Consider the following 27,310-nt stretch of genomic DNA (forward strand, 5'->3'; position numbering starts at 1 on the left):
GACGTGTATTTTGATGATGATACAACTAAAACCTTAATGTTACTCAAGCATTTGTTGTTTATCTGACTAACTCGTTCTGCACTGTTTCGCTGTCACTGCGGTTGCCTGCACAAAGTCACCTCCTGTGTTTGTGGAAGGGGGAGGGATAATAGCCAAACTGGCATTGATCTTACTTTTTGGATAGTAATAGAACTTAATATAAAGATCTAATTAAAGCAAAACACAACTTTGCTTCATGTACCACAGTTTGAGAATCAGTGGAAGAGGGTAACCAGCAATCAAACTTTGTGGTCTGTCCATATGAATGTCCTTGTATTCGCCATTGTTAATATTAATAGGGTGTTGTTCTCCACACGCATGTTCATTTTCAGCATTCGGGCCATTTTCATGTAAAGAGACGTTTATTTTCAAAAAGTTACAGAGTAAACACGAAACTTTCCTGAAACAAAAATGTTAAAATGATGCATTTTCACTTGAAACGTTGTCATGTGAACAGGGTCTAAATGTACAGATTCAGCAAACTAATGTCGAAGCACCACGATTCAGTAACATAGACGAACGTGTTAGTTTGCAGTTCTTGATAGAATGAAAGGTGAAGAAGATAAAGACATGAGAAATCTCATCTGTTTATCTTGAACGTAGTCTGGTGGTTGAAGCAGGAAACTATATGAAGTGGAAATATGTTTGAGGATGAACACTTTCACCACTTTACACCTCTTGCAGCACACTTTGGTCTGAGCTCAAGGAGTAGTTGCTCTTACTGTCTCAAACACTGCAAATGCACATGGTGCAGATTCGAGCATCCTTTTTTTTAATAAACTGTCTTTTACTAAAACATAGAACAACAAAATAATACATTTTTTAAGGAATTGTGTGGATTGTTGACTCGAGCAGTCCTGACTGGAGCTTCTCAGCCAACTTTCATTGATTTAATTGAAAGTAGATGCAGTTTTTCAGTGACGGGAACCAACCCAGCATTAAAACGTGACTGGAATATATTTTAATCTAGTTTCTGTACTTTCTTTATGGCTGTGTCTGTCTCCCATTCTCCTCTAATCATCTGACAGTGCCATCAATAAGCATATGAGATAGACACACCGGCTGTGAGAGCTTTTAAATACCAAATTCAATTGTTATTTTCTTTTTTTTTCTGCACTGGCCTCAATTCCTGCAAGAGATGCGTCCATTTTATTGCCATTAATTGATGCTCCGTGAGGTTTAAGCCACGCTCTTTCATTGTGCACGTCCATGAGAGAACAAGTACAGGATTTCATTAAGCACCACAATACACACTGGGGCCATAAAAAAAGGCTCCAGCTTGTTGCTATGGCGCTTCGGCGCTTCGACTTATTGCGGATCCAGAGCACGACCCGGCTCATATCAAAAACACAGCAGCGAGGTATCTTCCCTCAAAGGAATTTTTTCACACTCATATTCCACATGGTTGGACTGAGAAAATGAAGCTCACTGGTGGGACTTTAAGACCGCTGTACGCCGCCCTTGTATAAACTATGCGTTTCTATCGAAACCGAGTCAGCATGTGGAGTGGGGGTGAGGATGGGGGGTGGGGGGTCTTGCTGCGATGTCACAGCTTTGTCTATTCTGGGTTCATTTCACAGAAAGAGCATGTCTGCTGTCTTCTTTGGAACACATTGATCTGTGCAGCAACATTGATTCAGTTTGAGTCAGGACAATTCCCAATAGCTGTAACGCTGTGTTTTTTTGGGGGGGGGTTTTGTCTGTGTTTTTTCGAGACAGGCGTTCATCTATTCATGCAGAGGCGTTATGAACTTCATTTGCACATATTTGATAAATGAACAAAAAGATTCTCAGTCTTCAGACTAAGAATCGAAACTGGCTAAATGATAATATCTATGTCTGCAAGATCTTTCTTTCCAAACTGTTCAGAACTGCACAGTTTTGGAAGTCAACAGTATGTGGCGGATGACGGGTTCTATCTAACCACATATTGGTTTCATAGCGTGAGCTGAGCTTTGCTGCTTGTTCTTTATGACTGTTCTGGCTGGAAGACACTAAATTCTTAACTGGAGGGGGGTTATGTCTGTCCCACGTAAGTTAAATTGTTGAGACATGTTTGTGATTTAATAAAATACTCACTGTTGGAAAAACAAAAACAGTTTCTGTAGCTTTTCAAATTGAAAAGCTACAGAAACTGAATTTTTGAATTTTTCTAAACTGCAGCTTTTCAGTTAATACCAACATCAAAACACTCCAAATCAGATGTTTCAAATAATACAAATTCACTCTTATAGGTTGAACTAATTGCCTTTCATTATTTGTCTCTGTATCTTGCTTTCCACTTCAAATATAGCCTGAATGCTATGTGTAGAACTTGTTTCAGTCGCAAAGAAACTGTTAAAACCATGTATCTCCACTTGGTAATCCAATGTTATGCAATTAGAATACATATTTTTTTTTTAAATCAAAAGTTTGCACATCCAGAGCATGCATGCAAAAACAATGCAAGTCCATTGACTTCCTGAGCCACGGAGTCACTAATGCAGAAGAAAAGCTGCCAGTGGAACAGTGAGTAGTTGCCTCATGCTGCTACAGTCTTGTTAATACAACCACCTCCCTCTCCTTCTGTCTTGGGCTCAGTGCAGCAGAGCCGCCGTCTTTCATACGTGCTCTGTGAAGCTGCTTCCCTCAGATAATATACCGAGGTCCTTCGGGACTCTCCAGAGACTCCAGGCTGACAAGATGTGCTTGTCTGATAAAAGAAAGTGATGTGTACAAGTGTAAACATTCAATATTATTCACTCACGGCTTGGTTGCTTTGCTCTTATCTGCAGCCCACTAGCTGAGGGCTTTTCTCTCTCTTGTAAAACCGTCTGTAAAGCCAATTGGAGTGAGGACGAGTTTTATGTTTGATGCATGGACACCTGCCATGCAGGCATATCTACATTTGCACAGTGCAATGGAGGAAGGTGTGTCATGCCTAGCGGAATGGCCTTTTCCAGGACGGCACAGCCTGGATTGTTTTCTCACGAATTGTCAAATATAGGGAGTCGGGTTTCTGAGAATGGACTTCATGTGTTACCGGGGTGGCACATACTGTGTTCTTTTTAAGAAACAGGAAGCGGCTAACGAAACGCTTCTTCCTGCAAAACTTATTACTTAAGTGTAGAAAGAAGAAGGTGGTACCAGTGATGAGGGAAATATCAAAACAAATAGAGGGCAGAAAGCAAGTGAGCAGTGAATATAGTGTCATTTTGGAGATGTGTCAGAAAATTTTTAATTGATTAAAATATTGAACAAGAAATGCTTTATTCAACTTTAAACTGTAGAGGTCTCTCGAAGTTCAACCTCAGTGTCAACTTAAATATCTAAACATTCATCATGCCACCTGTGTATGTGTGTAGTTTAAAAAAAATATTTTTAGATACTTTAGCTTGATTTGGTTAGATTTTTTTTAAATTGTTGTTTCGACAAAAAGAAATACAAGCACTACGTACTGAAGTTTCTTCAATTATAAATGTATAATAGATTGGTTGAGTGGTGGGGCATGGTCCCTTCTGCTGAATTATGTTTTTTTCCCCCATGTCACAATGATTAACGGGATTTCATCAGCAGACCACACAAAACATAATGTATGTGATTATCCTTAAAATCACATTGATATTTGACTTTTCAACCTGTTATTTAAGTAAATACAAGCACAATATAAAAATGGAATGTTTATTTCTTCAAAGTGTCTTCAAATATATCAGTTGTCACTATTTATTGGCTGAATATAATCTTCAAACTCTTATTTTCTTTATTTCTTACAGAAAAGATTCACCTTGAGTCGGATCTTACGCTTCTGTGCATCATTGTGAAATCACAAATTCTTGGAAACACAAACTGTTTGCATAGAAGTAAAGTTGTTTTATTGGGGATATGAGCACTTCTCAGTGGACACGATGTTATAATGCTCTCTCAGAAACAATTTAAATGTCAGGTGCACAGTCAGTCATTTTAAGATCGCTGAAAATATGTTGTTACATACCCGAGTCAGCAAAATCCTGCTCACTACTTAACAGTGTATCGACACTTTCTAAGTTTTGCTCTCTTCAAAACGAATGTTACACAGCTTAGAAACCCTTCCTCAGAGCTCAGCCTTCACGTCCTGTGTTCTCTCCGTTATTGATTAATGTTCCTCACCGGCATTCAGTGGTGCTGCATAATTTGGATAAATAGTTCCTGGATGGGGCCCCATTAGGATCATTAGCACAAGTGTGAGGCTGCAGATGCGGCAGGAAGAACACTCGCAACCTCCGTAAACAACCTTGTTTATCAGTGTCATTGATTGTTTGATTTTTCCTGTCTCAAGGTGCAGACTCAGCTCTATGATTAAGGCCACAGTTTATAAAAATCAGCTGAAGAAAGGCCATAAACACAGAAAGGCTCCGTCCTTGTTAATCCCAATGGAAAATAGACATTAAATATAATTTTAGATTCTACTTAGTTTTTATTCATCATGATTTATTCCAAACTTTTTACTAGGAAACTTTCGTCTATTGATTTTCAACATATCTAGTGATCGATTATGGAACGTCTGAGATCTGTTTGGCTCAAAGCAGCCATCTTTTTTCTTCTTTTTTTTTTTTACATGCTCTTGGCAGCAACATCAGACGGTATCTATCAGTAGGAGTAAATAAGATCTCTGCCATTCTCTCCATCCTCCATCGAGTTATCTTTTCCTAATTAGACACCACTCCACTGCCCTATTTCACCAGAAAATACTTCATATTAATGAAACAAGATGCTCTCGTGGCGCCCATAAACAGTGATTCATCTCTCTTTCAGAAAATGTGGCCCTCCAGTGTCCTCCGCTGCGTGGCCTGATTAGAAAGCTGGAGTGAAAGTGAGAAGGCAGAATAGGGGGGGAAAAAAGACATACACATCATAACCCTTTGGATGAGGAAAAAAAAGAGAATTAATAATGGGTGGTATCATCCGTGATGCACTTATTGGTGATTCCCTTCACGACTGAACCCCTTTCTGTCCCCCCCCCCCCCAACTGCAGTTTCTGTGCCTGAAGAACATCCGGACCTTCCTGGCGGCGTGCAGCGATACGTTTGGACTGAGGAGGAGCGAGCTGTTTGAGGCCTTCGACCTTTTCGACGTCAGGGACTTTGGAAAGGTAAGACGCAAAGCGATGACGGCTTGCATCCTCCATCACTGTGCCTGCGAGCGGTCCCCAAAGCCCGCACTGAAGCACTTTCGCTCCCGTTGCTGTGAAAATACGGAACTTGGTCAAACGCTTTTGTATGTAAATATTAAGATTTGGAATCATGATGAAAATCTTTATGCGTAAAATCCACTGTCTGCAGCCTCTGCGCGACCGTTGCTAGATGTTCATCCTATCATTACAGGTGCTAATAAACACAGTCGGCGGCTACTTTGTGGCTTCCCCGACACATCTGAACTCCGAAGTCAAAGCTAAAGTCAGCAACATGACCCAGCAGTTTAATCGCTTCCTCTCATTAAAGTGGAAATGCCTGTGCGTTGCAGCCTTTACGAGGGGTTAAAAGTCTGGCCCCGGGTTCCGTGCTTTGATAGGGCTCTCCGTCTCCGCTCGCAATGCTGTGAAAGTGTCTGCGGCTCTCTGACAGCTCCGCCGCTGCCCTCCAGAAGTCCCCAGGAGGTTTAATTAGAAATCTCGAAGTAGCAGCCTGAAGCGGGGAGAGAAAGAGGGTGGTGTTGGATCCTAATGCGTGTGGAGCATTCATGAGATGAGAGGGTCATTTCTCTGTAGTGCACTGATGTCAGAGGAACAAAGACAGCGACTTTGTTATTCAAATAGAAAAAAAAACCCAAAACGCCCTTTTTATGAGAAATCAGCTTGTAACAGACAATGTTTATGAAAGATGAGTTTCAGGCACAGGCACTTTGAATTGGAGTGTTTAGTGAGAATATGGCGAAGTTTTAATGTTCTGATGGCCTGAATGAGCTTCCTCCAGGCACTTTGGTTTCGTTGACCAAAAACTTGCATGTGAAGATGGCTCTAATAAACGGTATAGAAGATGGATGGTACAAACTCTGGTTCAAATGTGAATGTGGAATTTACATGTTTTCTCTTTGTCTCTCCAATGGATATGATGTCATTATTTTCCAATATTCTTTTTATTTATTTATTTTTTTTAAACTTTTCAACAAACATTTAGATCCCAAACAAAACAAAAGGGGACAACACAAAACATCAACCAACAACAGCAACAAAGAAGAGCGCACAAGCAATGGTCACAATATGTGACAAGTCTTTACATTCCATTAAAACTCAGATTTCTAAAAAAGGTTTCAAAATCTCGATGAAGGCGTCTCCTTTATTTCCTCGAGTGTATGTCTGTTGTTCCAGTCTTGGAGTTTCAGTCAGACTTAGTTTGATATGATGTAGTTTTGCCCACCTCCGCTTCCCAGCTGTATAATATAAACAACTTGTGACAAGACAAATCCACCCTCGCATGATTTAATAGCGGCTTGGAGGATGCAGGGGCATATTCACCTTTTTATTTAGCAGTTTTTTCCTGATCCAGACTGTGGTAAAATGGGGCTGAATTGAATTCCACTGACCGGTGTTTGGAGTAACGGCAGGGCTTACACAGTGAGGCAGCAACCACACACACACTCACATTCACACTGACAGGGAGGTTTTGGATTAACCCAAAGGAAACAAGCCTAGAAAGAACATGCAAACTCAACACAGGAAGGAATCCTGTTACGGTAATGTGACGACACAAACCACTGCACCCGTCCGCCGCCTGTGTTCTCCAGGCAAAATATCTCCTCGTCCGCGCTGAACTCGGATTCGACGATTTAAAACATAACAAGCCGAATCGTCCATACGCTCTCAGCGGGGGTTGATTCTCATAACTGACAATTTAATATGACTAATTGGCCAATATCCAATGAAAAGAGCCTTTTATATAAAGCTTTGCCTTACAAAGGATATATTAACATTATCTCTGGGAACTGCTAATGATGCAGTCTGTAAAAAAAAAAAAAAAAAAAAGTACAATCTGAGGGAGGTTTGGATGGAGTCAACAGCACATTTTTATCTCTGCTTTCATGTTCATTTTTACTCCTGTGCCGAGCTGAATTAAGTGGCTGGGAGAATTAAGTCATCTTTTCATTAAGTCATTTATAATTAAAACGCATTTGCACCGCAGGCGAGTTTCTTTCTTTCTTTCTGCTGGCAGGGAAATATTTTCACAGAGTGGCTTGTTGAATAAATGCAGGCAAATTCAAGTCTTTATCAACGCTCCTTAGAAATGCACAAACAAAAAAAAAAATCCTTAAGATTTACTCACACTTGTGATCGCTCTTTTTTTTTTTTTAATAAAGTAATGAATTTCCTATCCTGTCCTCAGTAGCTCCCCGTGACTCTCCCCCTAAAGGATTTAATGTCAATACTTGATTAAGCTTTGTCACAGTGATTTCTCAATCCATCAAGGAGTGCAGGTTCTCCCCGACTCTTTCAGATGAGATGATAAACTTTTCCCAGGCACAGATTCATTTATTTCTGCCCCGGCCGTTTTCCCGCAGCGCTCCTCACACTCGGCTCAGGTGAAACTCTTTGATGGCTCTTGAATGAATCCCACATTGCCCAGAGTGGATCTCACATCTTTGAAATTAGACAGCGAGCCGGTGGGTAATCCTCTCTCGTCTGGCTCCGTCGGGGCTAATGGAGTGAGGAAGGGAGGGAACGGTCCAGGCTGCCACTCACCTGCCCTCGCTACGTCTTTAGAAAAAAATAAAAAGATTTGTTTTGTTTTTGAAAATAGCAAGACTGCTTCTGAATAAAGCATGAGCTCAGACTGTTTATTTTGTATGATGGCCTTGATGGAGTGTGTGGAGGAAGTCTCTCGCTGGGATTGCACTGTGGGTAATCTTAAGGCATTAAAGTCCTTGACTCCACTACCTTGGAGGCGGAGGAGCAGTGAAGTAAGAACCCTTTGGAACGAACATGACTAAACTCGCAAACAGCGCCTGTGTTGCTGGAGATTCGTACGGTGGCTCCGCAACGCTGTTTATACCCGATAAACATGGATACAAAGGCAGCAGGTCTGCGGCACTTTCTCCTCATAGCAACAGCATCTGGTGAGCACATCTGTCTCGCAGACATGATGCGTGGTTGTGGATTCTGGAGGGAGAATGGGAACTTGGCGAGGCAGGTCATACACACCTGGCAGAGAGCGAGAGGAAGGGTGATAGTGTGTATTTAGAGATGAGAGACAACCACGAGATTCCCTTCTTGTTCGTGTAACATTTTTATTCTTGTGATTTCCTATTTGCACATGTAGCTCGTCCACTGTCATTGCAGTGGTATACAGTGCAAACAATCATTATGAACATGCAAATAATTAGCATTATAATTAGTGCTGCACAATGCAACAATTTATCATGATCGCGATATGAGCATTTGCAGTATATCTACTATAACTACGTTTAAATGCACTGTGCACGTGCCGACAGTGACTTGTATTTCACTTCAATATTTCAATATTACATCATACCTCGTGATAGCAGGCCAGAAGTCAGAAGCTACAAAGTACAAAAATCATGGGGAAAAAAATGACTAAAGCCAGCAAAGTCAAAGCTTCTCTGCTTTGGAAACACTGCTAGTGGAAATTACATTCCATTACAGGCGCACATGTGATCGAGGAAAAAAAAAAAAAAGGAACAGATGCAGTAGAGTTGCGGTTAAAACGAGTTCCAAGAAAAAGTAAGAACACTGTTATTTGGAAGTGGAAATCCCACAGCATCAACATGGTTTACTTTTATTTTCATTTATCATATCGCAATCATAATCTTGACATTATCGCGTATCACATCCTAAACTGATATTATGTGCAGACCAAACTATAGGAGTGACACTAAATCTCTCCAGAAGTTAATTTTGTCCGACATTACACGTCAAAGACATTCTCCATTCATCCAGTCGTCCGTTCATCCATCCATGTCCTTCAGTCCATTACAGAGGAGCCGAGACGGACAGAGGGGTGATTTACACCTACAGCCATCAATTACCCCCAAACACACAAGTCTTTGGATTGTGGGAGGAAACTGGAGTAAACAACGTATGAAATGGGGAACCTTTGAAGTTCTTCCAGCTAAGCTTCCAAGCTCAGGATAGAACCAGGATTCTTTCAGTGAAAGGGTTAATCGGTACACTACTGTCGAGATGTGTTAAACAAACTAGGATTTTATATTGTGTCTGATGTTACAGAGTTCGGTCCCAATGAAATAAATGTTGGTTTTGGAAAGCGGGGCCTATGACGGTGCAGAGCAGGGCTGTTTAGTTCAGGCGCCACAGACGGGGCCAATTTCCTCTGGAGTGGGCTGGACTCGTAAAATAGTGTCATAATGACCTTTGAATTTGCACTCTTTCTTTGATGTGGCACAGAGTATACGTGATGAAAACATCTCTAGTGTCACAAAACCAAAGATTTGATGTAAAAAATTACAACAATCTCAACAGAAAGCCAATTTTAATGGTACATTTTGGTGCAAAATGCAGTGAAATGTCCCAAAATAACTTGCATTATGCATGCTTATACAAACTCACAATATGGCTTTGAGAATAATGCTCACAACAATCTGCTATGATCTCAGGGTCTCAGTGTTGTGTCCATTACTGTAAAAATATGTTTTAACAAAAACAAATCTATATATTTCTTTGTTTGGTGGGCCTTATGTTTGACACCCTGTGCATGTGTGAGTTCGTAGCTGTGTTTCAGGTTGATTTGCTCACTGTATAAATAGAAATACTTCATTAATCCCAGAGGAAAATCTGTGCAACATTGCTCCATACAGAAAGGAACACAGAATAAATAGAATAGAACTTAAAATATCAATATGACAGAATAAAGTAAGTCAAATTGTAAAATAAGTACATAAAATAATAAGTAATATTAACTATTCATATAAGGGCTCAGCAGTGACTAATATTAGTATAGAAGAATTAAAATACCAGAAAAACACAGCGAGCACTATTTAAATCCTCGTTGGTGTAACATTGTGAAACAGTGTGAGTATCTGTCTCTTTGCGTTTCCCATGGTGACATATTCAGGTTGCACCCTTCCTTCCACCACTGGGATTGCTTCCAGCGAACTGCAACATCCCGAGTTGGATAAAGTGGTATAGAAGATGAATGGATGGATGTTGGGAGGCTTAAAGCATCATCCTGTGCTCTTGTGTGGGGGGAAAAAAAAAAAAAAAAAAGGATTTGACATCCCAGTTTGAATGAAAAAAACGTGCGGTCATCATCGTCACCGGCTGTGAGTAACTAACTGTCTCACTTCAAAATAGAATCAAAGTGCTGACAGGAGCTTTCCGTGCTCACTGTCACATGACGGACAGTTTCTTGGAACAAATGATTAATATTTTTTTTTTTCTTTTTGTTGAGGTGTATGCAAGCTGCTTACTCCATCGTGTGCTACTTGTAGCGTTTTATAGTTCAAGGCCTCATGGAATTTCTTGCAGTGAAGTATTAAATTCAACATTAAACGGGACTTTTATGTGAGGGCTATAATTAAATAGACGCTGTGGAGACTCGGTGATTGATGACGACTTCATGCGTCTTCAGCCTTCATCACATTACGGTGAAGTCACCTCACATCGTTCACTTAGACCAGGGTTGAGAAGATGAGCCTCGTCTCACTGACCTTGAGCTGCAGTATGTTCAATCATTTCTAAAAATATGTGCTATAAAAAGCAATATTGATAGTTTTTTTTTTTTCTAAACAATGTTTTATTAATTTTGAACTTTTATAACCGACATGAATCCAAAACAAACATGACAGTGAATATGAAGTCCTCAGGAACAGATGAGAATCTTAGATCTCAGACTATGAGTGTTTTATGACAAAATGCATTTTTTTAAGGCATAAAAAAAAACCTTGAAGAATTGCAGGGAGGCCACTTTATTTCAAACCATCCTTTGCGTGCCAGGTCATTTGGTAGATGATTTAGGATTGTAGCCCACAACTTATCAAGCATCTTCTCCTTTCCTCGTAGTCTTGAATTTAAACCCTCCATTGGCAGAATCTTGAAAATCTGCCTGTACAACTGGTTTAATGGCCTCAACCCACTCGAAGAGACAAATTTATTCAAATGTTTGAGCTTTGTTTTGTTTTTAAGCATTTAAAATGCAAATAACATGGTTAAAAAAGATTAATGCTTCACGCTGATGCATCTAATCAAGCCATCTACATATTTACTATAGATATAACCGACATGACAAATTATAGGATGGGAAAAAAAAATCATGCCCAGATGCTCTTTTACAATATAATGATCATGTATTGTACAGTGCCTGAGTCTACTGGGGAGGTGAACACAGTTCTTCTTTGCTTGTTCTGATGATTTTCTAGGAGAATCTTATATGGATCATGTTGGTTCAGAGGTGACGACTGTGAAGGTCACACCGTATAATTTACTTTATTGTCTCTATTGATACTATATAGTGACCTTACATGGTCCTTGGATGGAGGTACTGTCAGTCTGGAGGGGAAAAAAAAACAATAAAATCTCATTAGCATAGATGTGTAATCACAGCATAAAGGTCATAACATAGTATTGATTAGCGGTGACCCTTTCCGGTAACGGGCCAAGTGGATCCAAGCCATGCCAGCAAAATGCCACCAACTCCTTCTTCCTCCTCCTCCTCCTCCTCCTTAGGGGTCAAACGTTCAGGTTTTAGCTTTAATTTGTCACCTGTCTATATGTGACAGCTTCACTAATCAGATCAGGGTTTCAGCAGCCGTTTCACTGTACATTGATACATTCAGGTTTTTTAATGGGGGAAAACTACTGCAAAGATATGCTTGATAGAGATGAAGTGTAAAAAGCTCATTGTGGTCGCCCCCTTATCGCTCTGCCGCTAGTTCTGCGTATGGGAGTGCGGATTCAGTGGGTTTCTTTTCTTTTTTGGGGGGGATAAGGTGTGGAGAATGAAAGCTGAGATGGGGCGGAAAAGGGAGACAGACAGCAGAGAGAGGTTATTGATTAGCGTCTTCCTCCTCAGTTGACTGTGATAAATTTAACTGTGGAAACCCACTAAAGGCTGATGCACCTCCTGACCACCACCCCTCCGCCGCCTCCTCATCATTTTCTCCGTCTCTTTCCTTTGTCCTTCAGCTGTGCTCTCCCCAGCAGATCTCCGTGGTCAGATATCACATATCTGCTATGTGCTAATGGATTCTCGGGGTGTATCGCTGCACCGCAAGGCTGGCCGAGCTGCCGGCACAACCGGCCGCAATTGCTTTAGAGGCTTTTTTTTTTTTTTTTTTTTTTTAAAGCAGCCGTTAGATCAGTGTAGTGGGTGGTCAATATGTTGTGTGGAATTGGCCTTTTACAAAACAAAAAAAGATACACCAGGGTCCCTTACCTTGAGCTTGACGGGGATTCTTTCGATTCTTGGACTTGCATCAAATGGAGTCTTTCCAGTAGGGGTTGTGGGAGTTTTTTTTTTTTTTTTACTTCATAGCTTTGTGGGTGTCACTGGGTTACAACCTGCAATTAAGCTCTCTGCCTCAAGTGGCTGAAACAGATTCATTTGTGTGCCTGTTCAAGCACAGCCGCACGTCACCATTACAGTATGAAGGTTTCTCTATTCACGCACGGCACAAGAGAGGAATATACGCATTTTAAGTGCAGCACGTGTGCACTCGTGGTGTTCTGAAATGTGGTCCGCAGAAATCCACACGCAGTCGAAGTCTCTGCGAAAACGGTTGGTTTGATTTTTACACACTGACAGCTGTAGAGCAGGCCGTTCCCTGGCAGACAGTTTGATCTGTCAAATCCAGGTGAAAGCCCTCAATTTAACAACGACGGCATTCCAGCTGTATTCTGCAGACGTGCCAACTGTGAATAAATAAATGTGGCTGTGTACGTTACACAGCCACATTTATTGGAAGAAGGGTTTATTAAATGACAGTCTCCCTCCGTTTAAACTGGACAGAGGACATAGTTGTGTGTGTATACAGTAAATTCCTGCATGAGTCTAAAGCAGCATGATTTTTGTACTCTGTTCTAGAAAAACCTCAATTCAAAGCCCCTAAATTATGGAAGGCATTCACTTTGACTTCCAGCAAGTGTCCATGCTTCGCTTACGTTTTCCTCACAGTGCATTTTGGACTTAAAGCAACAACAATTTGACGGAACCTGCTGTAAAGCCGCTGTGCTGAAAGCTCTGTGGATAATTCATGGACTCCCAGTGACTGGAACCACACGCCTCGTATCAACTGGCTTTCTTCAAGCGTGAATGCACACACACACACACACACACACACACACACTCCGAGCCCAATCATGGTTTCCAGGAGATCACTCAGCCACAGAACCTCCTGCTTCTCTGCTTTCAGCCGACAGGACTGGATTGTCTCTTTGATTGTTTCAGCGCTTCGGAAAAAAAAAACTTCTTTGATGATTGTGGACATCTGTTTGATCCCTCCGTGAGCTCATCGGGTGTCTTAGCCGCGGCAGCCGTCGACTTGCTCTCTGCACACACTCATGCACGGTGATGGTGTTCCTCCAAAAGCAGAAAAGTAAACATGAGTCCATGAGAAGCAGGTGGTTTTTATATTGGGGGGGGCATTTTGCTGAGGAATTGAATAATTCTGTCTAGAAATGATTAGATCTCGAATGATAGTGTGATTATTTCATGTATCCGAGAGATCGGTGATCTCGAATACCAAAAACCTGCTGAGTTTCCCTTTAGTGTCCGGAATCTAAAACGTTGCAGTGTGAGTGTCTGCAATGCTTCATCTCAAAGTGCACGTTTCTCTTGGTGAACCATAGAACATATTTCACGATTGTGTCCAATCTGCCAAATCTGGAGCAGCTTTGCTCTGTGACCCCACTCCTTAGCGAAAATACCAGCTGTCTTTCCTTTCTCATTAAAAATTCATGCTTTTTTTTTGTGTCATGTCAGGTCTAAAGTACTTTGCCCTTGGTGTCAGTATTAGCTTTCAATTGTATGTGGAGTGTTTAGAGTCAACAACTTCCTGCGTCTCGCTGAAGCAAAGTGGCAACCGTCAAGTTGATTCCGTCAACTTTGAAGGACTTATTTGTGATTAATCCTGCTTTTCTTTCACTTTTACAAAGTGTGACAGCATTATACATGGAAACAGGCCAGTTGCTTTTTTCAAGATATATGAGGGTCAACAATAACAACATATAGTTATAAGAATTGAGATATAAGAAGAATATTTACCATCTTACAGTATTTTGTTCTAAATAATCTAATCAACGGTAATTAAAAGCTCAAACAAGCCCAAAATATTTTCAATATTCCATTAAAAACATACATTTTAGAATGAAATGTAAATGTGATCAAGACAAATTAGAGTTTTGTAATAAAGTGCAAATAACTTAAATGAAACGGGTTTCACATGTGCAAAGTACTAATGAAGACAGATAATTAAAAGCACAAATCTCACATTCGAAGAAACTTTTTTTTTTTTTTTTTTTTAGCGAAACCTTCTCGTTGGCTTCTGTAACTTCTTTTCCACCACCGCTTCCAAATATGGTTATGGAGGACAACAGCTGTTATCAATAATATACGTGAAATACATCTATGTGAGAAACATTAGGAAGTCTTGGCTTCCCACCAGAAATGTCTGCTTTCCGTGCGACGAAGCGCGTGTGGCGTGAGCATTGGAGGTGCTGATGAGGCGTCCTGTGGTCGGAGCCCTGTGACGGTGGGCTCATCCCCCCACACTTTGAAAATCCCATGAAATTATCTGATTTATTAGTCCTGATAGTTAAACCCCGAATGCATCCAGAGCAAAGTGGAAGTATGGTTTCGATTGTGAATTCAGATGGATCGACTGAAAAAGAACCGAAGAAAGGGATTAAGATAAGAATCAAAGCGTGCAGATTGGAGATGCCGTCATGAGGAGAGCAGCCGTCAAACCGTTTAAGGAAAATCTGCAGAAATTAGAGGAAACAATGGCAACGGCGTGACACTTATTATCACCATTATGGTTTTTAAAGACTCACACAGAGGACGTACCCACGCTTCTGACAGTAACTTCCTGACATTTAAAAATACCACACGGACCTTTGAAACGCAAACGTGGGGTGATGGTGTTTGCTATTGAGTGTGTGTGTGTGTGTGTGTGTGTGTGTGTGTGTGTGTGTGTGTGTGTGTGTGTGTGTGTGTGTGTGTGTGTGTGTGTGTGTGTGTGTGTGTGTGTGTGTGTGACTCCCCTGAGGACTGACTCATCTCCACTCTGCAAGCAGCAGGAAACAGGAAGAGGAAACGGCCACCACAGAGCCCTCCGGAGTTTTTTTTTTTTTTTTTTTTTTTTTTTGCTTCGTGTGTGGACCGACTCAAGTTTTACTTCAGGTGTGCCACTGCGTTCACGGCCGTACAGTAACTGTATTGGTTTAAACCAAAGCTTACCTCTCTTGACAGTTTGTCACGCGGTCCTCATGGGGGCCAACAAGCCTGTCAACACTTTTGTCAGTGTGAAACAAAGACCACCTCAGTGACCTGTCAGAGCGGACTTCCTTTGACCGGTGGGTGCGTGTGTGTATGTGTGTGTGTGTGAGAGTTTACAACACAGAGAGGCTCGACAAACTCCCATTGAGGTCTGTGGTGGGGTGTGTATTTAGATTTATGTGCATTCGGCCTGCTGTAGAGAGCGTTTTGCCCCCATACCAGTTCAAAAGGAGCCACCCAGTGAGTGTGCAAGACGTGAACCCCGCAGGGATTCCCGCACTAACAAACTAAGAAGGTTTTTTTTTTTGTTTTTTTTATGATGTGAAAATACCTTGTTATTTTCCCATGAGTCTTGGAGACATATTGCTTAACAAGCGAGATTGTTTTGATCAGCTGGATTTCTTCATCGTGGCATTATTGTAGCTCGGGTTTTGAGGTTAACTGTACTTTAGCTTGCGGGGACATTACTTGAAAGGCTTTACATCAGCGGGTGCCACTGAATATTGAGGTTACCTGTCTGTGGAGGCAGGACAGGTATTTATAGGCCACCTCCGAGTCTCGGGCCAGCGAGAGAGAGCGAGAGAGCCCCGTGAAGCTGTAAGCCACCGTGGTCAGGATCAAAGACGACAAAAGACTGAAGTGCAGGTCTACAAACCAGCCCTCCTCCCCTCGCTGTCCTACTTTCTGACAGATTTCTTTTTTTTTCTCCCGTCGCTTCAATACTGAGTATTTCTGCTACCCGGGACTAGAGGGGAAAGACCTACATCTCAGTGTGACTGAATGGTACAGAATGGGGTTGAACTGATGAGAAGATGTTTGATGAATGCAGACTTTTGATCTTTTAATCAAAAACAATCAATACCATATAACTTTATTGTCCCTTTTAAGAGTTCTTGTACAGGAGTGTATCAGAGCTATTTTTACACTCGTCTGTATTGTTTGCTAGTCCTTCCTTAAAATTACCATCAGATGAAGGAAACTCTTTAAATAGAACTTGATCAGAGCTGATCCCAAGGAAGCTACATCACGTAATACAATGCAACCCTTCATTTCTTGGCCCAGTGAAAGAATTTCTTAAAGCTTTGATTTCATATGACCTGATGGATTTTGACGCAAGTTAAACAAGAGACTCTCGTCTCTCCCTGGACACTCCTCTTTAGTCCCTCCTGCAAAATTGGGACTTTTAGTGATTGGTAGCAAAACTGAGCCAATTGGGCAGAAAAACCTGCAACGATTTAAATCAGCTGGGAGGCTTATAAAGTGAGGCTGGTTGTACTGCTTTTCTTTTTGTTAACTACAACATTTTCACGTTGAATTATAGCTGATGATGTATGATGTCAAGACATGACTATACTTTAAAGATGCACTGATTCTTTTTTGTTCATCAGGCAGTTGCGTGCAGAAATACAACCCGCTGCTTACAGTAAGTTGCTCTCTGGCGGATGTGCAAACCACAAAACCTTTCAGGTCTGGAGGGGTGTCATGGAACTGTTTTTTGTATCAACTTAGATGTTGCTTCATTTCTATCCACAAAGGGAAAGCAGAATTGTGTGAGTTGATCATGAGTCTTTCGTCACTTCGTCAGGACGTGAGGCCAAGGAGTCGGTTGAGTCTTTGAAGTTGCTCAGAAATGACTGGTTTAACTGATGTTTTTTTTATTGAAATTAGGGCAAATAATTTAAAGCGATACGGACTATTTTAAGTGTGAGCGTTCTAAGTATGGGACGGATTCAAACTCTCTGAATGAATGAGTCATAACACAAAGTTTATCCCTTGAACTCAATTATAAATAAGTTTACGCTCCATTATTTAAAATGAAAACACATTGTTTTTGCATTTCCGTTTGAGAGAAGCTTTGCTTTTACACCATATGCGGCTGTTCTTTTTTTCTTAGATGTCGTGATGCCTGGAACATCATTCCAATAAAAAGATCAGAAGGAACACACCCATTGTTCTTGGCTTTTTCCAAGGACACATTTATTAACAGTGACACTGTAACTTTATATCCAAAGTTCAAACTGGGAAATTCAATCTTTAAAGTGGGTCTTTTCCTCAACTCAAAAAAGGTGGAATCCTAAGGACTCCTAAATCCCCAAATCATTCAGAACACCAGCATCAAAGCCTTTTTTCCCCCTCAAAATTAAAAAGTCGTCCTAATGAAAAATGGACTATCTTGTGTTGGAATTAACGAGAGCTGTGGGGACTAAAATTTCCATGCAGGAGTTTGATATGAAGTGTATCCAGGAGCAACACTGTTCAAAATGTCAAGTTCTCCGACCTGCACACTTTTAAGTCTGCTGACTGTAATAAATCAGACATCAGCTTTATCAAAAAGAAAAAAAAAAGCTCCATCACATTTAGTTTAGACATCAGAGTGGAGCCGTAGAGCTTTGATCCTACACGCAGATGACTCTGCTAAGAGAATTTATTCGGAGCAGGAATTGCCCGTGGTCAGTGTTTGCTTCCAGTTGGGCAACCATGCATCTTCGGCATAGAAATGTTTACATTCTGCATGTCTGTTTCGCTCTCTGCCGTCCACTGCCATTTTTTTTTTTTTTTCTTCCCACCCCCCCCGGGGCACCTGCTCGCTCCATGTATGAAGAGACGAATGCGTGAGCTTCCACTTTCAACAAGTGTGATCCTTGTTTGACACATCTTTAAAAAACTTCCCCGCTAAAACCTTTCGCAGGGCGCCGGAGGCGTCGCCTGTCATCTCTGTAACGTATCCGAGTTAACGGCGGCGAATGGGATTTCACAGGGACGTTTAGCTTCTTCTGATCTCGCCGAGATGTTTTTCCTGTAAAGATCCTGCAGGAGCAGCGCAGCCGACGTCGGTGTTCATGACAGCGATGCTTTTTCCAGATGCTGAAAGCTTTAGTATCGGGAGGGGGTGGAAGAGGGGGTGGGGGGGGGGGGGGGCTTTTGTCCTGTGATTGCTTCCCAAAGGTGGAGGTGGAGTGGGCGGCTGCACTGTCATTCACAGTGTGGGCGACTGTGAAAGCTAATCTCCCTCCGCCACGCTTCACCATAAACTGTGTGCGGTTACATAACATCCCAAAAGAGGCAGTTTGCTTTAAATCACATGGTCTAGAAAAAAAAAAGTTTGAACACATGTAGTAAATGACATAATACAAAATGGTAGCCTTGTCATTTATCTTACATTAAAAAAAACCTTGTGGATTGGTTTCTAGGTACATGGAGAAACATTCAGCAATATAGCATTACTGCATTGATAATTTAATGGGAAATTAAACAGTGGCTGTATAGTCCTGCAAGAGAAAATGAGAAGCGCCTGATACATTAGTGTTAACATTAATACATAGCGGTTATTTATTACTGTTTTCATTAAGATTTCTTTCTTGATTGCCCTAATCAGAGACACGAATAAAGTGTTTTAGCATTAGCAACTTCACTGTCAACATTGTGCAATTTTTTGAGGATTGTTGAATCAAACCCTCTGATTGTTGTATTTTTATTGCATGATGGGGGATAAAATCTGGTCTTAAATGAACTTTAAGGTCATAGTTAAAGCTTTTATCTGTTGGGATCCATAAACAATAGAAACTTTTCATTTGCTGCACCAATTAGAGAACTGCAATTCCAAAGTAGTAATTGCAAAGTTTAACCCTACCCCATTTGTAAAGGCCTGATCTGGTCATAAAACTTATGGTTTTGAGTTTTAGCTCGATTCATCATTTTAATATGCAATATTTTGTCCACTTACAATTTTCTTTTTCCAATGAGGCATTGTAAAAATAAAAACAGTTAAAAAAATATGAATTTTAAGTAAAAGCAACCCTTCAGCTCCTGGTGTGCTCACAAATGAGCATTAATGCGTATTATATTAACGGGCCCTTCAAATTCAGGTATTACCCGCGGCTTTGAATAAACAGTTTTGAAATCAGCTTCTTGAAAACGGGGTTTCATCCGGTGACTTCTAATGTCTCTCTCAAGACACAATCTATAATGGAAGATAATGTATGTGATCCATTACATCTCACATCTTCAGAGGAGGTGTTGATCGATACTAATCTCTTCATCCAGTCTGATGTGTGAAAGGAAGTCTCATCACACAGCGTTTCCCTGTGCTGCCTTCCAAAGGCACAGGAATAACTGTAAAGCTCAGGGAACATAAAGGCATTCATCGTACACACAAGTTGTTTTTTGCGTCAGCGTGTGGTGACATTGTCGTGATAACAAAGCCATCTGAACATAAACTCCTGCATCTATCAGGAGTCTGTGCAACCGCCCAGTCTTTCCCTAACCTGGAGATTTTTTCCCCCCACTTGTATCGTGTTTTAACCGAGTCGGACTTGGATGTGACGGAAGAAGCCACATTTTCCATGTGATATTCAATTTATCAAGCCAAAGTAAAATACCATGGCAAGATTGCACACAGCTGCATGACTAATGTGCAAAATCTGCACAGCGAGATTGAAACGGTGCGCATTTAAGCACTCGTGATTATGACGGCAACTCCTCGGGGTATGCTAAATGACGCTAACCCACTTATGCCATATAGATATGACAAGCCTGGCTATTTGTGGCTGGAGCTTCAGCTGCACACATCCAGAAGTGGAATCACATTTGTTTTTTATTTCAATATTGCAGATGAGCTGAACGTGCTCAGTCTGGCCTTGTTTTAAATTTTTTTTAATGGCTGTAGTTTCAAGGCAAGTTTGGAATTTCATCACTTGGTTTGATGTGTCATGTTATGTATATCAAGAAGATCTCACACATTACCGTAACTTACATCAGAATAAAACCCGAGCAGAAGAACGTCAGCGAGTTGAGGAATTTCTGTTATGCAGACTTTTTTTTTTTAAGGTCAACATATTCATCCTGCCTGTTGCATTTTCAGTATACACCACTATGTGATGAAGTGGCCAATAAAAAGTGCTAAAGCTGACAAGTTTGTGGCAAATTTAAAACCATTAAGCTACACAGACAGCCAGGCTTCAATAAAATGGGATGTTTGAATTCCTCATTTGCTTTCCAGGCTTTTAGTCTTGAGCTGATATTTACTCTATTTCATGGGGATTTGGATTTATGGTGTCATCTCAGTGAGGATTTGCCTGTTATGGCTCTGGTCAACACTATATAATCCACATCGATGGAAGGAGGCAATAAAATGCTTGACATGTAAACTACCATGATGAATAGCACCTCGAGCTGCTCCAGCCCTTGTTTACCTGCAGCCAGTGGGACTGTACAACAAGCAAAGGCAAAAAAGAAATGTCTTTTGTTTGCTGGAAAACACTATATGTGAGTTTTTGGAAGGTGCTTGCTACAGTGTTTGATGGATGGACATGTTTGTGTTTGTCCCCTGAAAAGCTTGGAGGTGATAAGTTACTTCCCATCAGAGTGAGTCTTCTCTGAAGCGCAGCAGGCCTCCTGGCTTATCTGACCTTCCAGCCACTTAATTACATTCAGCGGCTGTCCCAGGTGAAAGCCACCTACTGATGAAGTGAGTACAGTCTGAATAAGCTGCACTTCAAATTCAGGTCATATTGGCGGACAGAGAAAAAAAACACTTTTGAATAATTCATCATTTAAATATAACACATATGATCTTTCTTGCATAATGCCTTGCTGATTTTTTTTCTCTCTTTGCCTTGCTGACATGTGAACTGACATCATCATGAACAAAATACAGAAAAGGAAGATATTGTTATATCTGAAAAAAATTGTTGCTACGTATATAACATATTGATAATTTTTCTGTCACTTTAATCATAAATGCCTCATTTTTCACAACGGCATCTAGTACATGGATTGATCCATCCATCCATCCATCCATCTGACCATTTGTATGCATCTGTTTGTCGATTCATTGATACGTTCATCCTTTGGTCTGTCTTTCCATCAATCCAGCTGTTCATTCATCCATGTGCCTGACCATTAATTATTCATTCATGCATGTATCCTTTCATTCCATGGATCCATCCATCCATCCATCCACCCATCCATTTATCAATCTGTCTGTCCATCCATCCACTCCAGTGAGGCTTGCCAAGTCCATCCTAACAAAGTGGATGTGAAAACTGTCTTTTGCCAGTTCGATGCAAGGAATCAATATACTTTACAGTGTCTTTTTGAAATGATTGTATATGTTGGCATGTCGGTTCTACTGTAAACTTGGAAGGTCACTGAAACTCTTTCAGGAAGAAAAAAAAATCCTCCATAACATTTTTCTTTCTTTCTACTCGCAAGGTAAATCCCCTTAACTGATTTAAACACTGGGCGTCCACTCTTTTGGCTTGTAAGGTCTCGCTGGGTGAGACTGTACAGACTCAAACTGAGGCGTAGGGCTCCATGACTGATGCAGCAGGATCAAAGACTCCTCGGAAAAAGAAAAAAAGAAAAAAAAAGATTCAGAGGAATGTCCATATGGATTTTCACTGACTGCCTTAGGACATCGTTTACAGCACAGACACCCCACTCAAACTCGCACTCGCTCTTTGTTACAGTTTTCGGAGAACCTTTCAAGTCTCTGCTCACCCAAATGAAGCCCACGAGGAGCCGGAACGTGCATCTTTTAGGAAACGGCGTCCCGGTGGCCTCGCCGTGACGGCTGCTCGAGAGACCCCTGAAACCAAGAGTTTATATTTTCAACTGGAAGACCCCCTCGGGGAGACAGATTTTCCCTCTTTCGCTTCATTTCATCCTCACTTAACTGCGAGATAGTGTTTCAGCTGTGAGGGAATGAGATCGCCTCGTCAACCTGATGAAACAATGGAGATCGTCTTGTAGATTGCTTTGGGAGTGGGCGGAGGGATGAGGTTATGTCTTTAGCGCGGCTGCCACGATGAAGTCGACGGTAATAGCAGGAGTGAACACAATAGACAAGGAGCCCGGGGATGCTTGGTGCTATCTTTGAGTCGGGGATTCTTCTTCATCTTTCAGTATAAAGTCTTGGATTTTATTCTGCAGTGATCATTTACAGCCACACACAGATCAGGTACTCAAGTAAAAACAAAAACTAAACATCACAAACCAAAAAAATATGGTGACAATTGATTTGTAAGCGTGCCACTTCTTGCTGCAAAGGGACAATTCCGAAGGAAAAAAAAAACCTGCTTCATCTTGAACTCATCAATTTAAAAGGGTAATTCATTGATGTAATGGAAACACAAAAAATACGTGTCAACCTCCAAAAATATTGCTGGAAACTTTCTTTTGGCCCTTAAAAAAAAAAAAAAATAATTTTTTATGACTTAGAAAATTGCTCTAATGATACTGTCATAACTCTGACAATTTCATTAGCGATGTTATGGATTGAGTTTGGCAGAAATCCTGAATGAATTACAGATGTATGCTGAGTTTGAAAGAACAGAGGATGCAGAAGCTGAGGCAACTCCCCTCATGGGAGTTGTAGGATTGAGTATTGTGGGGCTTTAGGGACTTAAAATCAGGCCAGTTCTTCTTTTGCTGCAGTGCCTATGACAGGTTCATTCTTTCACTGTAACATTTGTTTCCACGAGCGTTTTGCTGGGGATTTTCTTGTTGATAATTTAGTCCAAGTCTGAAATAAATAGATTTTTATCCACCAAGTGCTTTGCTCTTCTGCACACGATTGCAATAACCGACTTGCATCAGTACGATTCTCATGACGTCTGAATTACATGAGTTCACCAACTACACAAAATGATTTAAGACAGCCCCCCCGTACCCACAGTGGTTAGAGCTTAGCAGTCCACGCCGGTTGCTGCTGGTTGGGTGTGAGTGGCGTGCTGATTCCGACGGTGTGGGTTTCAGCTGGAGTTAAATCACCTGTCAGCAGCAGCAGCAGCAGCAGCAGCAGCAGCAGCAGAGGAGAGGATTTGGCAGGTCAGATGGGTGCCTGGAAACATCAGTATGCTTGTTGCACACTTGTGGGTTTGTCTGGGTGTGAAAACCAATGCAAATGTGTGACCGTGTGTGTAATACACTCCCCTATCAGTGCAAACAGAATATATCCGGGAAGGTAGGAGGAGAGGTTTTCTAAGATCTCCTACGGACAGTGTGAACTTGTGTGTGTGTGTGCGTGTGCGCGTGCGTGTGCATGTGCGTGTGTGTGTGTGTGGTTCCCCTGAGGGGCTGCGCTCCGTGGAAGTTGATGTGATTTACCTGGACAGCCAGGATGACCTTACTTTTGACCTTTCGTTGTTGAGCCGGCGTTATTAGGAGGAAAAGAGATGAGGGCAATACCCACAGCTTATATACTTTATTGTGAGTTCCTTTGCCAGAGCAATGGTGAGCAGTGCCCACTATACCCTGGCTGCACCCACATAAGATGAATTTCTGTTATTATTTGGTCTGATTTTGTCTAAGTATTATGTCATCTAGTGAGGTTAGTTTTTATTCCTTCAATCATGGAAATATGTTTAACCGTTACACTAATAGTCTCTCTCTGGAGATGTTTTTTTTCTTCTTTCCATTAAATGGTAAGTTTGAAAAACAGAAATGCTCAGAAAACAGTGAAAAAAACGTTGGCGCCCGTATTAGGAGCCTTTTGAAGCAAAAGCACAACTTGTTATGCTTTACCCCCCCATTTGCCTATTGTTATTAATTGTGAAAACAGAAACCTTCCTGCAGCCTTTACATTCATCAAAGTGAAGATGAAACTTCATTATTAAGGCCAATTCATGGTAAAAAAACAACAAAACAAAACACATTGGCAAAAAGTCTCTGAGTCGCCTGACATGCACCTTTAAAATTACGTTACTCCACGTCGAAACGACGCAGACTGCAAGGGCTGTGATTGGTCCGCTCTACTATCAGGCCTTGCTTGTAAAAAAGATCATTTGATCTCAATTGAATGCTTTTGAAAAATAAAGCTGGAATAAATAAATAAATACATTGCAGATGCACCACTTTTCCGGTTTGTTCTTTACGCCGTCACTTGCAGGTACCGTTTACTGGTTGTCGTTAAAAATGGACTAAGCTGAGGAACATCTGAAGACATCTTATAAATGACTTTGTGTTCACCTGAACAATAAACCGGACTGGTCAGAAAACACCACAGCACTTTGTAAAAAGGGCCGGGAGAATCCAGATTTTTTTACGACTCTTGTGTTTTGACATCAGCCATTTTCTACGTGGGGGTCACCTCGGGAAGCAGAGGAAGAGTTGCGAACAAACATGACGTCTTGATTAATTTGGGGGGGGATTTTGGATTTCTTGCTGTCTTGCTTAAACTATCTGAAACTGGCAGGCTGCGGGTGATTTGCACACTTTCACGGTGGACAATCCACTTTGCTCGACGTATTTACACCTGACAGACCGAAGTGGTTCGACTGATCTCATCTCGTTCGCGCAAATTGTCTTGAGGGCACGACGCGCTTCGGATTTTTTTTTTTCCAGACCACATTCCGACATTGGTTTATAGTAGTTCTGACTTAATGACTTTGAATGGCTTTAAATCTACCTGCCTTGGTTTATAGGAAGTTGCCTCTTGACCATATGCACAGCCGCAGAATAACGCAGGGCTGTATTTGATGAGCGGGGAGCCGAGGACAAAGTGAGGCAGACAGTAAAAGTCATGATGAGGAACGGCCTACGTGCGCTGCACTCCAATCGGCTACACATATGTATACCCAAACACACTAATTATGTATTATGGGCCTTAATGAGCCATGGCGCTGATTGTCAAACATTAGCTACTCTTTCTCTCCGAGGCAATCAGGGATTTTATTGGCTCCTCTCTGGGTGAATTGAATTTTGTGCGCCGGCTGCATCTGTCACACAGCCGTGCTCGGAAACACAAACATGCTCAAGTGTGCATACGTGGACAAATAACTGTAATCAGTCACATGTGCAACAGCAGGCGGGCAACTTTAGCGATACACAAAGGATATAAATTAGTTGGGAGTCACACATGTTACAAGTCCCGCATAAACACAAATGCATTAAAAAGACGTATTGTATTTGCTCATTTAATTGCATATTTCTATGTAAATTTTAGTTATCTTGTAATTTCAACTTGTACAACAAGTTTATCTCCAAACAGTAAATGTTTGAACAGCAAAAGGAAAAAGTGTTTTTCCATCAGGAAGCACAAACAACATTTATAAAATGTGTCTGGCAAACACTGACACAGTGACGGTAAAAGGCCTGAGAGATCTTGAAGATATTCAGACCTTGAAGATGAGTTTGATTGATACAAATCTTCAGCAAAGGAAGCACGTCACCTTTTTATACGTGCCCTCAAGCAACAGCTTTTCGTAGCGGCTTTCAGGTTTTCTGTGCTGCGGCAACGCAAACGGAACACGCTGGAATTGTACGCGCTCCAAACTCATCCTCTTTAGACACAATCCCGGGTCCTTTGTGCAGAAAACAAACTGAATCCGTTCCAAATGGAGGCTGCCGTGTGGGAGGACACTCCCGAGACACGACGCACGGCAATCTCTCAAGTGAGCGCTGAAGCGGTTGGCGGGGAGCGCCTGGTGACGCTAACACGCTGTGAAGGTGTGTTTGCACCTGTTAGTTTGGGGCGGACAGATTGACCCCCCCCCCCGCAGGGCGAAGCTCCCGGGATGACTCGGACGGAGCGGGGAGAGAAACCCCGAGGGCAGAGTGATGTCAAACAGCTGATCCAGGTCACGTGCTGCGTTCATGTGAACGCTACACAAGTGGAGTGAAAATATACAGGGGAAGATGCAGGTATGGTGGTGAGCGATCTCACCTCACAGCGAACTCCTTCCTGGTTTGAATCTGCATGTATGCAAAAATGTAAAATACATTATTTTCTGTGCAGCTCCGAAAAAAATGACCACAAACCTTCGCATGTAGACCGATGGACAATTCTAATGATAATGATGTAAAGGGGTAGAATATAATAAAGTTATACTTTTTCCTACCCCCTTTTCAAACATGTAATGTGCATATTGTAAAATTGGAGTGAGTGTCGTGTGACAGTTGGATCGATGGTCATATTGTCTTTTTTTTTTTAATTCTGTTTGTTTCTTTTTCTGTTTTTCTGTTTTTTGTACATATTGGGAAACAGATAAATAAGGTTTACCAATTACACTCAAACGCATGTTTATGATCTGTTGGAACCTGGAAGACTCACAAAAGCAAACTTTTTTGCAATGAGGCAAGACGTGGCTAACCACTACTCCACTGCACGGGCTAAAAAAAGTAAGATACCTTTTTCAATTTCTACCCTTAAGCTCTGGTTACACAGCAATGTTTCAAATGACAATGCATGACGACAAAGTCGGCTTGCTGTAAATAAGCTATAAACATTAACAATGGGAGCAATTGGCCCGTCCGGGTATGCTTGCATTTTCCCCGTTTCAACTGAGACGGAGTCGGAGCAGTTTCAAAAATTTGTACCTTGAGAGCCATTTTCCAAAAGTTGTGTTTGTTATGTAAACGGACACCAATCAGTGGTCCCTCTGTTTTAGTTTGATGAAGTCCACTCTCAATATGTTCACTGTTAATGAAGATTGAAATCCTAATAAAATAAAAAAAACTAAAATCCTATTCCTGGTCAAATAAATGCAATATGAAATAATTACTGAAATACTACTTTGAAATACTTCAATTTCCGCAGCCTTCAACGTGCATGTTTTCACAAAATGGATGGATGTTACAGTTTTTGCGATTATACAATCGACTCGGAGTGATTGCATGTTTCACTTCTCACACAAAACAGCCTGATATTTTCTCCTCTGACATAGAAAATCAGTCAAACTAACCGAGAGTCCCGCTTTTAATGCATGATTCTCTGTCAGCTTGACAACTGGTAAGCAGCATTTTCTCAGCACTGATTTCAAAGCCTCTCTCAAAAGCGTATACGTGACCTCAATTGCAATGTGCAATCAAATATTCCTTTTCTTGTTTTCTAAAGAGAAAATGTGTACGCAAAA

General features: G+C 41.3%; 1 protein-coding gene across 1 annotated transcript in view; it reads left to right on the top strand.

Annotated features, from left to right (window-relative positions):
* Window positions 1-27,310, top strand: part of vav3 (vav guanine nucleotide exchange factor 3) — a gene marked incomplete at its 5' end in the record, with an annotated part of 90,738 nt that overhangs the window by 11,937 nt on the left and 51,491 nt on the right. The window contains 1 exon segment of the mRNA XM_080514882.1: window positions 5,030-5,146. Within this exon segment, the coding sequence (XP_080371008.1) occupies window positions 5,030-5,146 (117 nt within the window).

The sequence above is a fragment of the Blennius ocellaris genome, assembly GCF_963422515.1.
Source record: "Blennius ocellaris genome assembly, chromosome: 19".
NCBI classification, from domain to species: Eukaryota; Metazoa; Chordata; class Actinopteri; order Blenniiformes; family Blenniidae; genus Blennius; species Blennius ocellaris.